General features: G+C 45.7%; 1 protein-coding gene and 1 pseudogene across 1 annotated transcript in view; both read left to right on the plus strand.

Moving 5' to 3' along the window:
• The window catches only part of LOC144823004 (gap junction beta-5 protein-like), a 38,688-nt gene extending 33,990 nt beyond the window's left edge, over positions 1-4,698 (plus strand). The window contains exon 2 of the mRNA XM_078681109.1: positions 3,766-4,698. Within this exon, the coding sequence (XP_078537235.1) occupies positions 3,788-4,615 (828 nt within the window). The 5' untranslated portion in view covers positions 3,766-3,787 and the 3' untranslated portion in view covers positions 4,616-4,698. The remainder of the gene's footprint in view (positions 1-3,765) is intronic.
• Positions 4,699-12,576: 7,878 nt separating this feature from the next.
• On the plus strand, positions 12,577-14,267 carry LOC144825612 (28S ribosomal RNA; annotated as a pseudogene).
• Positions 14,268-14,922: the final 655 nt, after the last annotated feature.

Below are 14,922 nucleotides of genomic sequence, written 5' to 3' on the forward strand. Positions count from 1 at the left end.
GCCATAAAAGGATCAGTATTAAGCTGTCAGTGGCCAGAAGGTGAGGATGAGGATTCCCCAGAAAGCACTGCTGCAATAAGGGACGTTAGTTTGTTGAACAGGCAATCAAAGACAAAAAAGGTTACTTTGCCTTCAATGAATCATAACCTTTCTATTGTTAAAAGGGAAGGGTAGTATTCTATATCAGTTTATACTTTCTTTGGAGTAGCAGGGCAAGAATTCCCAGGTTAATAGATTGGACCATCGCCATTAATTCAACGTGAAAAAGAGCAGATTGTTGTGCATTGAGGATTTTTGGTGTCTGTTTAAGTATGTCTTTTTTTCTGTATTTTGTGAGGTATTTCATAAATACCCCAGGGTATAGCTATGTTAAAACACCCCATGTGTCATAAGACGTACTGCCTTAGGAATAGGAACAAAACTATGGAAGTATGTGACGGCACTATGCTGGTCACACATCTGAAAGTCAGGGGCTACCTAGGAGTGGTGTGAGCAGTAGAAGTAATCCTTTGGTGGACTCTCAGTTTGGGCCATGTGGACAAAGTGAAGAGTGGAGAATGAGACCTGGTGTCAATTAGAGCCTTTATACAGAATCCCTTCCATTTCAATTTCCAGTTGTTCTCCAAGACTTATTGGGATAATTCAAAACTAAAACCAACTTATAGGGTGTGGCACTAAATGTGGGTGTGGCACTAAAACAATGGCATCATACGAATGGGATCCTCCTCCATTACCCTGCTCCACTAAATGGCAATTCCAACTTCCAGTTCAAATCATTTTCTCAAATGATTCGGGCAGTTAAGAACAAGTTTGTATTTTGGAACTAGATTCTATCTTTAGGCCAGAGAATGTCCTCAAACGTCCTTTTAAGTGCATTTGCAAATTTCTGAATTGGCGCTTCAATCATTCAAAGTATGTGCTGCCTCCACATCTCCCAAATATATAACAAATGCAGCTTCCGCCACGGCCATGTTAGGTGCGTAGATGCTTCACTGGAGCAGCCACTTATGCTATCCAGGGTAAGATCTTGAGCATCTAAACTCTCATGCAGGCCACTCTAGATTTTGCCTGTACCTTTGCCAATCTGTCACCAACCAAGGGAGGGCATCTGTTGTTATCTTAGTGCTTCTGTCGCCGAAAAAGCTTGGTGCTGGGGTGTCATGAACCACAACGCCACCCCCCATCCCAACTTTAGCCCTCAGAGTAGGGCTTGGGTGCCAAAGGGTTGTTTTGTGTAAAATGAAACAATTAAACTGTTGTTTATTGCTCCTTTGACTTTGGCCAGAAGCTCATGAATACCTTTTCTAGTATTGGAAGAAAGCAAGAGGTGCAGCGAGGGAAGAATGGAGGGGAGGATGTTGAGAAGTAGGAGGGTATAGAAGGATGGAGAAAGGATGGCGGAATGGATAGATGGAAACATAGATGGATGGGTGTCGTGATGGTTGGCTATAGAGGAGGCTTGATGGAGGGATGACTGGGAAAGTGATGTTTGGAAAAGGATGGATGAAAAGATAGTTGGAAGGAAAGATGGATGGAGAATAGGATGCACAGATGGATAGACGAAGAAATGATGTATGGGTGGATTGTAAGGAGGAAGACTGGATAGATATCAAAAGGAATGAAAATACAATGATGGAGAGGTGGATGGATGGATAGATGGATGCAAAAATACAAAATGTACAGAAAGGATGAAACTAAGGAAGGAAAAAAGAAGGAAAGACATCAGAAAAAAAGATCTAGAGATTGAAGAAAGGAATTTAGAGACATTCAGAACTACCTCAGAGGGAGGAGTGCCCAAACGGCTGTTTGCCTCACCTGCTCACTCAGAGCTATTCTGGACCCGGTTCAAAGTAAGACGTATTCCATTTTTCCAGGTACTCTCTTGCCTTGGCACCCATTTATTAAAGATCTTCATCACGCCCTCCTTCTTTCTCAATTTCACAATTTCAACTTTGGATATACAGTTAAATGTATCAGATAGGGACCATGTACATGAAAATTCTGACTGTAGTCACCACGGAGACGAAGAGGAAGCCTATTCCCAAGGGCTTTCTCCGGTCAACCTTCGGCATCACTCCAACAAAGTTCCATTATATAATTTCCATGTCACAACTTGTTCCTCTCTGTGTCATATTTTGCTCAAATTCTTCTGTACTCCCCCTAATGTATTTCTGCTTTTCTCTTCTGTACACTCCTGCTTCCCAAAACATATTCTGCTCCCTTCGTTTCAAGCTGCCATTCAGATGCCTAAGGCCCACATGCATCATTGTGACATTTTGCACTTCCTAATTTGCGAAAAATAAGGAATCGCAAATTAAGAAGTGCAAAATGCTATGCATCATTATTTTCGGTATTCATTTGTGATTCGGTAAAAATCGCAATTTTTACCGAATCCAAAATGAATACCGAATTCTTAAGTTAATTTTCGCAATTCCCATTGATTCCTATGGGCCAAAAGGCCCATAGGAGTCAATGGTAATTGCGAGTGGCACTTAGAAAATTTCATGGGTGCAGGGGGGGGTCCAAAGGACCCCCCCATGCACCCCTGAAATGTATTTTTCGCATCATGTTTCACACACACATGTCCTAAGGACGTGTGTGTGTGAAACATGAATGTTGAAAAAAAAACATTTTAAGCATTTTAAACACTTTTTCCAAATTTACCGAGTGGTTCAACCACTCTGTAAATTTGGAACCCTAATTGCGAATTTCCACTTGTCAAAGTAATGATGCATTGCTTTTAAGAAGTCGCACATCTGCGACTTCTTAAAAGCACCCGCAATTTTAGAACTCGCAAAAATATTACGAATTCTAAAATTGCTTCATGCATCCCAAAAAGCCCTTTTGCATTCGCAAACGGCCGATATTAAGGAATCGCACCGTTTGCGACTACAAAAATGCTTGATGCATGTAGGCCTAAGACTAGCTACTCGAGGCCCACGATCTGTCTGTTTTGCGGAACCTTAAGATTTTGAGGAAGCACACTCCATCCTAAAGGCTTCCTCCGCATTATCCTCGTTTTCATCTCTCCAGCACTTAAAGGTGACCTTAAGTTGGCATAAAGGGTTATAGAAGTACGCAACCTTATTTAATAACATAACACTCTTGGTCTCCTGTATATAAATGGATTTGAGGCAGAAATATGTACTGAGCATTTATTTTAGTTGAGAGGCATACAATGTCTTCTGATTCGGACCCCCCACCCTTATTACAAAGAGTTTTCAGCATTTAATATATCCAACTTTCTGCAATAAAAATATTTTTTCCTAATGTGCAAAAAACTTCCCGTCAGGATCTTAGCTAGTTACATCAATTTGTCTCAGATAGACACATAAGTCACTGGAAGAAAGGAACGGAAATGGGTAGATTTTGAATTGAAGAAACGCTTCCAGAAAATATTTTGCTGAGAACTTGAACTAAATCGGAGGAAACAAAAAACAACTACATTTTACTCAAAAAGGAGTCGGTCTAGAAGAAAAGTAAGATTTGGAAATGTTTTAAACAATTATGTAGATGAGTGAAATTGACTTGGAAAGTAAGATTTGGAAATGTTTTAAACAATTATGTAGATGAGTGAAATTGACTTGGAAAGATTTAAAGAATTTTGTATTGCCTACAACTTTATGTTGTAGGCAATACAAAATTCTTTAAATCTTTCTCTGAACCATCCTAATGCCAGCCTGTTTTGCTGCTTGTCATGCCACGATTGACATGATACCTGGATTATGTTTCACAACATAATGTGCTCTTTCTTTCTTTTTCCAGTTGAAGCAGAAAAGGAGTTGCCATGAATTGGGCATTCTTCCAAGGACTTGTGAGCGGAGTCAGTGAATTCTCAACTGCCTTTGGGCGCATCTGGCTGTCTGTGGTCTTCATCTTCCGTTTGCTGGTTTATGTAGTTGCTGCAGAGAGGGTCTGGGGAGATGAGCAAGGAGAATTCGACTGCAACACCCACCAGCCAGGTTGCCGCAATGTCTGCTACGACTATTACTTTCCTGTTTCCCACATTCGTTTGTGGGCACTTCAACTCATCTTTGTCACTTGCCCATCACTCCTTGTCCTTATGCACGTAGCATACAGGGAAGATAAAGAGAGAAAACATCGTGAAAAAATGGGAGAAAACTGTGGTAAGCTCTATCTGCACACAGGCAAGAAGAGAGGGGGCCTCTGGTGGACCTACCTCATCAGCCTTCTAGTCAAAGCTGCAGTGGACATTATTTTCCTCTATGTGTTCCACAGACTCTACCCAAGTTACACTCTTCCCAGAGTTGTGAAATGCTTCATTGACCCATGTCCAAACATTGTAGACTGTTACATTTCAAGGCCGGCTGAGAAGAACATCTTCACTCTCTTCATGGTGGGCACGTCGGTGGTTTGTGTCTTCCTGAACCTGTGTGAAATGTCCTACCTGATTTGCAAGAAATGCAGAGAATGCATAGTACAAAGTAAAAAAGCAAGGGGCCGCAGTATTCCTATCATGATCATGTCCAATGATTTACCTTACAATCCCAAACACAATGAGATTTATAAGGCCAACAATAAGGACAATCATGCAGTACAATGCCAAATACCACAAATTAAAGTTACACCGGTCGGCCCATGGCAAGCAATTTAGTGCAAGACTGAAGTTCTAAGCAAGCACGCACATTTACCTCTGCTACTCCTCAGAATAAAATGGGGTTGTTTTTTACTCGGTCCTAGTTCTGAGGGGAACCTGACTGACTGACTCATTGCTGTTCATTTCAGATTAAAATAACACACAATGTGCTGGAAATGGTGAAGCCTGAGGCATTTAAGAGTGAAACAGTCTGACTGTCACTCAAATAAGATCTTAGGTTCTGAGCATGAGCCCTCTGTAAGAGAGCTCTGTGGAAGCCACCTGTCTTCGCTTCCTTCATACCAGCAACAGAAGCTTCTCTCAGTATAATCCATGTGTGTATTTTAGCAGATAAGAACATGTTGTCTGTCCTTGTACTGTACGTTTCATGTCATAAAGAAATAATGTGATGTAACCCAAAGCTGTCATCATAAAAATGTTTTTTTTTTACTTTTGCAATAATTTCATTAGAACATTGTATACAGTACACAATTTGAATGTGTCTACTTCACTCATTTATATTGCGTATTATATGGTGGAGAGACCTCCGCGGGATGAATCATTTTTTAGTTCATTAAGAAGTGATCCAGATTGGGTGGAATATTATCCTCTGAATAATGCAAAAAAAAGACTTCTAGAATGTCCTTATCCACCGTCCTCTCTGGGCCAGTTGTACTCTTGTCATCGTCTATTTTACAGAACCTTGTATACAGGACATGGTAGTCATCTCTTCACTTAGTTTGATAATCCATTCTTAATGTTCACTCTCCCCCACCCACTCAAATCAACGCCAACCTAAACTCAGCCATGCAAAAGGTGTGTTTTTCCGTGCAGTTTTATTTGTAAATTTCATGACATTATCTCTGTTGTAGGCAACTGCAGAAACAATATGGAATGCATGGAATGCCTGTAACCACCAGCCATATTGTTTTTTTCCGATGTTGCAATCAATCTGGTTCCCACTTACTTTGTCCCAGAATTGCCAAATTATAAGCAGAGTGGTACTCTGCCACCCATTAAGAGCAAAACAGGGATCTGAGAACCTCTGACAGAAGATGGAGAAGTCATGTACTCAGGAATCACAATAGTGAACCATTTAAAACAATGTAAATCTACTCAAAAAAATATGAATAAACAGATTGTAATATAGGTGCGTTTACCACACATAAACAAATTGAATAACCCTAGTGCTCTGCTTCAAGCCATAATTCCTTCTCAATTTTAATGTGGAGCCTCACTGAAATTATTGGCTGAGAAAATCCAAATCGTTTATGAGTCGCATTCTGAAACATAAACAGCCTTATGGGCAACTCTCAGAACGTTGGCTATTTACTCTAAACATGTAGACCAATAAACACATGGTCTTATAATTCAGGTAAGCCTCTTGCAACATACGACTTTTAGACATTAGTTATGAAGAGAACATGTTCTGGGTCCCTACTGACCTCTTCTGAGACAAATGCTATAGTTCTCATTTGCTATTTCCTAAGTGTCAAAGATGGTCTTGCCTACATCCAAGTCCTCCCATGTTTCTAAACTTGTTTCTCTGACTTTAAATGTGTTGTTATCACACCACTACTAAGAAGACCTTCTCTGGAAACTAGGGACCTAAAAAATGTTAGCCATCTAACACATATCACGTATCCAAGTCAAAAATGTTGGCTTAACTGCAGGCACTCCTAGTGGGTCAGGTTCAAGACATCCTTTTTCATTTCACACACTAGTATATGCCATAGTAGAGGCATAGTAATGGATTGTCAATGACAACATTCTGTCATTTGACTATATATAAGTCTTTTTAGTAAAGGACTTCTCAGTAGCCTTTAACACAGTGGATAATTGCACTGTGCTAACCTGGCTTGCTCAGGAAAGCCAGTCTGGGTCAGTGCTATCATGGTGCAAATCTTTTGACGTCTTAACCGTGATCAGTGACATTTGCATTATATTTGCCTACGATTCAATATATGACCCATAGTTTATCACAAGGCTCAGCCATATTGCCTCTCTTTTGTAACTTTTGCACCCACCTGTCAAAGTTATACTTTGCTAAAAGATAATATTATGCAAAATAAACAATTGCATTTTTGCATTTGTCACCCCGAGTGGGATGGGTATACCCATACGTGGGTCCCGTGCTCACCATGCCACTGGAGTCAAGCTATCCTGGCTGATGAGGGCTAAAAACCCGAAACCGGTCCTAGGATGCTTGTTTCCAGTCCAGGACCTGGTCTGGCATGTCGGGCTGGACTGTTCCCATTGGGCGCAGGGTCAAGACCATTTGCATATGGCTGGGTCCGAACTGGAATGGCATGGTGAGCAAAAAAACTATGAATTTAGGTCCAGATCTCTGTATTGGGGTGAATGTATGACATTGTTCTGCATTCTGTCCATCAATTGTTCTTTTTGCATAAGATAATATTATACAACTTTACATAGGGAACCCAGGTCTCATGCACTGCCAAAGCATTTATACCTCTTCTGAGGCAGACATAACAAAATGGTTACCATAGCGGGCATCTGCAGGCCTGAGGAGCGCTCCCCAGCTTGCCCATGTAAAGGAGATATGACCAGGCCTCAGGTTAAAGCGGTGGCGATCCCTGGGCTGGAATCCCCATTCTGGGTTGACTTCTCTGGCCCGCCGGGTCTCGAAGTGCCATGGATGTAGACCTGCAGTCCAGAGAATGTCTCCCTTGCTTGGGATAAAAAAAAATCTGACTGGGCCAAGGGCAAGCGCTAGGTTGAAAACCCCTGGCCCTGGGCTCCGTTCCCCAGCCTGCTATGTCTGAAAGACCCTGGGACAGGGACCCGCAGGCCCGGGCAGACCTCCCCCATTTGCCCAACTTCAGAAGCTCTGACCGGGCTTCAAGTCAGAGCTCCGGCTGGCACTGGAATGGAATCCCCAAGCCCTGGGCTCCCTTCTCCAGTCCACCATGTCTCAAAGTGTTAAAGAAAGGGTCCCGCAGGCTGGGATAGGTCTCCCCCGCTTTTCTGGGTTCAGAAACTGTGACCAGACCTTGGATCAGCGATCTGGCTGGCCTGTGGATGGAATCCCCCTCCTTTTTGGACTCCATTCCTCAGCCCATCGATTTTCAAACTGCCCAGCACAGGCCCAAAGGCTCTAGAAGATCTCCCCTGCTTTGTGAGATAAACACCTCTTACCAGGCCCAGACTCCGTGCTCCAGCTGGCCTGGAGATGAGCCCTGGGATCCGTTCCATGACCTGCTGTGTTACTTGTACCCCAGGACAGGGAACCACAGGCTCAGGAAGGATTCCCCTGCTTGCCCGGGATAAGAAGCTCTGATCAGAGCCCTAGCGGGCTCTAGGGGGGATACCCCTAGCCCTGGGCTTCATTTCCCAGCACGCCTTCTTCCACAGCAAAATAGAAACAATCCAAAGTAACTTTGAACAACAATCAGATCCCATAGATCTCATCACCAACCTAACCGTCATCAACCAAGACAGACCCTTGACTAAATGGAAATCTCTCACCGAAGAAGACACCACAGCAATCATGAAAAAGGTACACTCTGGGGCCCAAAGGGACCCATGGGGCACATGCATCAACCTATTTAGGAAGTGCAAACGGTGCGAATCGGTAAATTCGGCCATTTGCACTTCCTAAATACGTTTTTGGGATGCATCAAACTCATTTTCAATATTCGTATTTTTTTGCATTTCTTAAAAATGCAAATGCATTTAAGGAATCGCATTTGTGCGATTCCTTAAATGCAATGCATCAATTTAAAAAAAAATGCGAATTTTGAAATTGGAAGTGCAAATTACCACGAGGTTGACCCTCGTGGTAATTTGCGAAAATCTGTCAAAAAGCAAAAAAATGCATTTTTTAAACTGTCATGTTACAGACACACATGTCCTTAGGACATGTGTGTGTGAAACATGCACTTTCAAATGCATTTCAGGGGTGCAGGGGGGGTCCTTTGGACCCCCCTGCACCCTTGGAATGCATCAACAAATTGAGAATTTGTAAATGCCTTCCCATTGACTCCTATAGGAATCAATGGGAATTGCGAAAATGCACTTAAGAATTCGGTATTTATTTGGGATTCGGTAAAAATTGCGATTTTTACCGAATCACAAATAAATACCGAAAAAAATGATGCATAGCATTTTGCAATTCTTAATTTGCAATTCGGTATTTTTCGCAAATTAAGAAGTGCAAAATGTCTCAATGATGCATGTGCCCCCATGTTCCCACTAAGCCTGGGAGTTTGTGGAATTCTGACAAGCGGAACTCCGTGTAGTGCAAAAAAACTCTGCCGCGCTACACAAAGTGGAAAAAAAGTCTGCCGCACTAAACGGAGCTCCGCCAGCAGCGGAGTACATAGCATAAATGCTGCTCGCTGTGGTTTTCAGTGCTAGGTGCTTGTCTGCACTGTGCAATCACCGCGAACGGCACCATGCACAGCACAAGCGAGAGCTGCTTCCTTTCTGCCGCTCAAGTAGATTTTAAAACGAGCGGCAGCTTTCTCAAAGTGAGCGGCCATGAGCATATGCGACCACTCACAATGAGAAATCTGACCGCCTGCGTTGAGAAACCTCGCCGGGAAGTTGATTTTCCACACTCGCGCTCGCCAACATGATGTTGACAATCACCAACGAGGAAAAATCTCGACGGGAGGTGGATTTTCCTCGCTCATGCTCGCAAACTTGATGTTCATAAATGTGAGTAAGGGAAAAAACTCTGCTTACGTGCAGTGCAGAAATCTCTGCAACTCCACGGGCGGAGCGGAGTTCTGGGCTCCCAGACTTAGTCCTCACAACATCTACAAAATGGAAAGACCCTAAGTTGGCAACAACCTCATCCACCCACCCACCCACCCTCCATGCCACCCTCATCTACAGGACTTCCGGCCCCCAGCCGCCCTTCACCAACAGCATTGTTGACTTCATTCCACCCCAGGCTCTCACATCCACCAATTACATCCTACTCAGCAACCTCAACTTTAACCTGAACAACCCCTGTGACCAGAACACCGCATCCCTTCTGGAGAACCTCACAAACATCGGACTCTAACAGCTTGTCACTTTGCTGACCGATGCAGCAGGTCACATACTCAACCTCGTCTTCTCAGCCAGCAGAAACATCAACTACAACCTCACCACCGAACTCCTCTGGATGGACCACCTCTACGTGCACCTCCCCTTCACCACACCCACTGGACCACCTCACTGCCCCGGTTCGTAGCTAGAAAAAGGTCACTGAAGAAAATCTCACCACTTTTCCCTGCACTACCACACCGCCAACATCAGCGGACACCAACACCGCAGCACGAAACCTCCACTGATGGATCTCCAACTGCACCAACACTCTGGTTCCCTTTAAGCAGGCACCTGGCAAGCAACTCCCCAAGAAAGCCGGCTGGTTCACTCCCACCCTAAACAAGTCCAGATGCACCTATAGATTACTTGAGAAGCGATGGAGAAACAACAAAACCCTAAACACATGCAAACTTCAAACTGCTGTCACTGCACACCACCCACCTCCTCCTCAAAACCACAAAAAAACAGCTGTCCAACACAGAATCAAAACCAACGCACACAACAGCATAGAACTCTTTGCCATCGTCAAGGAGTTCTACAGGCCCACAAACATCCTACCCTTCCAATACCTCTGCAACAAACTCAGTACCTTCTTCCACCACAAAATCTGGCAGGTCTATGAAAATGTGACACCCAAGACCCTGCTATCATGCCTGACACCACTGCACCCAACGATGCACACCCCAACAGATCCTGTTCAATTGAACACCCCTCACCATAGACGACACACAAGACAATGAAGAGGATCAACTCAGTAGCCCCCTTGCCCACACCATATCTTCCATAGAGCAGCCACCACCATCACTCCGAAGATTTGCTGCACAATCAACTGCTCCATCGAGACTGTCACCTTCCAAGATGACTGGAAACACACTGAGATCAACCCCCTGCTGAAGAAGCTGTCTACCGACCCGACAGACCTCAAGAACTTCAGACCTGTCTCCCTGCTCCCCTTCCCAGCCAAGGTCATGGAGAAGGCCATCAATAACCAACTCTCCAAGTTCATCAAAGTGAAGCATGTGTTGGGCATCTCCTAATGCTGCTTCCGAAGCAACCACAGCACAGAGACTGCACTCCTCGCCTCCACATACGACATCCGCTCCCTCCTCGATCAGGGCAAAACCGCAGCCCTCATCCTGCTGGACCTCTTGGGCGCCTTCGACACCGTCTGCCACTGCATCCTAATCACGAAACTCCATGATGGCAGCATCCGCGACAAAGCCCTGGACTGCATCCTCTGCTTCCTCACCTGCTGAACACAGCAAGTCAGACTACCTCTGTTTCTCTCAGCACCCAAAGAGATCAGCTACACAGTGCCCCAGGGCTCCTCCCTGAGCCCTACCCTCTTCAAAATGTACATAGCCCCCCTCACTTCCATTGTTAAGAACTACGGACTCAACATCTTCTCCTATATTGATGACAACCAGCTGCTCCTCTCCTTTCCCAACAAATCCACAGCCACCAAAGTGAACATCAACAGCAGGATAAAAGCTGTTTCCATATGGATAGATTAAAGACAGTTGCCTCAGACTCAATTCAGACAAGTCCGAAGTACTCATCTTGAGACCCATCCCCTCAGCTTGGGGCGACTCCTGGTGGCCTGCCGCATTGGGAACCCTCCGACTCCCACGGACCACGCACGTCACACCTGCATCATGCTGGACTCCTCACTCACAATGAACTGTCAGATCAATGCTGTATCCTCATTATGCTTCCACATGCTTTGCCTGCTTCAAAAGACATTCAGATGAATCCCACGCACTCATCACCAGCACACTCGACTAGTACAACACACTCTATGCTGGCATCACCCAGAAACTCATGAGAAAACGACAGAATGTTCAAAACAGCACAGCAAGACTGGTCCTCAAAATCCCCCACCGCAGCCACATCACTGAACACCTTTGAGAATTCCTCTGGCTCCCAGTCAACAAAAGAATCACCTTCAAGCTCCACAATGTCCTCCACGACGCAGGACCAGCATATGTGAACCACCGCCTCGCATTACACATAACCAGCAGACATCTTTGCTCCCCCAAACTGGCCCTGGCCACCGCCCCACGGTTCCAAAAGACTAAAGCCAGAGGAAGATCCTTCTCCTACCTCGCCGCCTAGACCTGGAACACCCTGCGTCTCCTCAGGCAATCCCTGACCCTGACCCAATTCAGAAAGGAGCTCAAGACCTGGCTCTTCGACTGAACCCCAGTGCCCAGATGGTCAGCAGCCCCCCCAGTGCCTTGAGACCTTTGCATGAGTAACTGTGCTCTATAAACCTCTGAGTGGTTGATTGAATGTCACCTGGTGGTCTGGGCCCCACTCACCTGCCTGTTGCCCTTCTCTACCCAGTACATTTCTACAGAACATTGGAATGATCATTCTATGGGGTGGTCCCAGTTGCCCAGGACGGAACAAACCACAACTGTGTCTTGCTCAAGCTGTGCCATGGCCTGTCTCACCTTCTGTTGAAGCAGAGCAGGCTGGGTCCCCACGTCCCATGTGAATGCCCCCACCCTGCAGCCCCCTGCAGGCAGGCAGGGGCTCTCAAAGCAAACTTCGAAGGGGTGTGAGAGTTAGTCAGAATGGGAATGTGGATTCTCCTCCCATCCAGGTACAGCTATCTAGTTGATCCTGCTCTAGCTTATGCTTGTCTCAAAGATTAAATCATGCATGTATAAGTTCAGGTACAGTGAAACAGCGAATGGCTCATTACATAATTTATGGTTACTGCAATCACTTCATCTGTTACCTGTATAATTGTGATAATTCTAGAGCTAATACATGCAGAGGTGCTGTCATCCATGCTGGCAATGCTGACTTTGCTATCTGACCTAGGAAAGGGTGTTCGCCGGTTACTCTCCTGTGCAAAATAGCCCCCCCCCTTTTGCAACCCAGAGAAATGGTCCTGCTCCCCCATAATTTGGCATCCGACTACGACCTCAGTTGGCAAGTCAGTTCCGTAACTTTGGGATAAAGATTGACTCTAAGGACTGGATCAGTGAGGGTAGGGTGAAAAATGGGGCTGGCGTCGCACCGCAGATGGATGAAGCATCACCCTCGGGGACATCACATCAGCCCAAAGCGAGTTGATGTGATGCGATGCGATTTCTGCCCAGTGCTCTGAATATCTAAGTGAAGAAATTCAATGAAGCGCAGGTAAACAGCAGGCGTAATCATAACACTATTAAGGTGGACAAATTACTGGTTATCTAATTAGTGATGCGCATGAATGGATGAATGAGATTCCATTTGTCCCTACTTACTATCTAGCAAAACCACAGCAAAGAGAATGGGCTTGGCAGAATGGGGGAAAGGAAGTCCCTGTTGAGTTTTACTCTAATATGGCTTTGGGAAGAAACATGAGAGGTGCAGGATAAGTGAGAGGCCCAAGGTTGTCGGTGAAATACCTCTACTCTTATTGTTTTTATACTTGCCCGGTCAGGCGTGGGGGGACGGGGCAAGCCATGTAGGGGAGCTACCTGCTCTGGAGACCTATCAGGTGGAGAGTTTGACTGGGGGGGTACACCTGTCCATTGATAATGCAGGTGTCTTAAGGCAAGCTCAGGTAGGACAGGACCCTTCTGTGGAACAAAAGCGTATAAACTTGTTTATCTCGATTTTCAATATGAATACTGAGTGTGAAAGCAAGGCCTTATTATCCTTCTAACTTTTTGGGTTTCATGCTGGAGGTGTTGGAAGCGTTACCACAGGGATAAATGGCTTGTGGCAGCCAAGCATTGCAAGCAATGTCAGTTTTTGGCCCTTCAATATTTGCTTTTATCATAGTGAAGCAAAATTCACAAAGTGCTGGATTGTTCATCCTCTAATAGGGACTGTGGGCTGAATTTAGACCATCATGTGACAGGTTAGGTTGCCCTATTGATGATGTGTTGTTGCAAATAGTAATCCTGCTCTGTACAAGCGAGAGGAGCTGCCTGTTCAGACATATAAATCAATCATTTGTAAAGCGCACTACATACCCGCGAGGGGGTCTCAAGGCGCGGGGGGGGGTGCTACTGATCGAACAGCCAGGTCTTGAGTACCCTCCTGAAGGTAAGCAGGTCTTGGGTCTGTCGTAGGCTCAGTGGGAGGGTGTTCCATGTCTTGGCGGCTAGGTGGGAGAAGTACCTCCCACCGGTGGTTGTTCTTCGGATGCGCGGGATGGCGGCGAGTGAGAGGTCGGCGGAGCGTTGCTGGCAGTTGGGGATGTAGGAGAGCCGTCTGTTGAGGTACGCTGGGCCGGTCTTGTGGAGTGCCTTGTGTATGGTGTATGTGCATGGCTGAGCAGGCAATGGGGGCAAGCTACTGTCTGTGGAATCTGTGAATGCCTCTAAGTCAGAGTCCCAGCTTAACCAGAACAGTACCACATTGCTGTGGGGCCTCGGTTAGCCTTGGATAGCCGGCCTCTCGGTGGGTGAGTAGAGCCACTTGCAAATAAACTGAAATTTCAGATCTAAGGGGGCCACCTCCATTGCCCTTATCATAGTGCTTGTTTGTGAGGCACCAGGTGTTAAAACATTTGTAGATTACCTGATTCTCTGTCAGGGTTTAATAAGCAGCAGAGCAGCTACCTTACTGCATCTATTGAAAGTCATCTTCTAAGCCAAGCTTTTGTCTCCCACCGTGGATGCCCATGCCCCCTCAGGATTCCTGTGCTGCCAGGTTAGTGGGAAAGGGTGTGGGCTGTCGGATGGATGCCTCCAACATGAGCAGGGAGACACAAGAACGTCCCCCTCCTGCCCTTCGCCGGTGTGTGCAGGGATGGGGGCACGATTCCCTCCCAGGTCAGCAGGAGAATCACATGGCCTGAGTAGGCATCAGCAGAGTTACCTGGAGGCAAAAAGCTAGTCGTTGGCTCTAGGAAGGAATCTCCTGAGCACTATTCTTGTCATTGGCAACCGTCTTGACACTCTGGTTACCAGGTCAGCCAGCGCCATTGGGTTGACAGGATGGCCAGCCAGATAAACAGTAAGTGTCTGGACTACTAGATGACTGGTGGGATCGGCTGCCGTGGATATCTCAAACTTGTGTCTCCCCCAGGGTTCTGTAAGCCCACACATTTTGGGGACTTAATAGTCAAGGAAATCTTCGGAGGCAGTCTCAATGGGAAAGGAGATTGGCAGGTGGTTTAACCCTCCATAGCTCCTCAGGCACCAGCAAGGTGGAAGGCACTGACCCAGAGCACCCTAGCTGATGGACTGGGTGATAGTCTCTAACTAGGGCATGGTGGATGCAGACTGGGGAGAGCACTCATTCTCCTCCATGGT

Source organism: Lissotriton helveticus, chromosome 3_1 (genome assembly GCF_964261635.1).
Source record: "Lissotriton helveticus chromosome 3_1, aLisHel1.1, whole genome shotgun sequence".
In the NCBI taxonomy this organism is placed as follows: domain Eukaryota; kingdom Metazoa; phylum Chordata; class Amphibia; order Caudata; family Salamandridae; genus Lissotriton; species Lissotriton helveticus.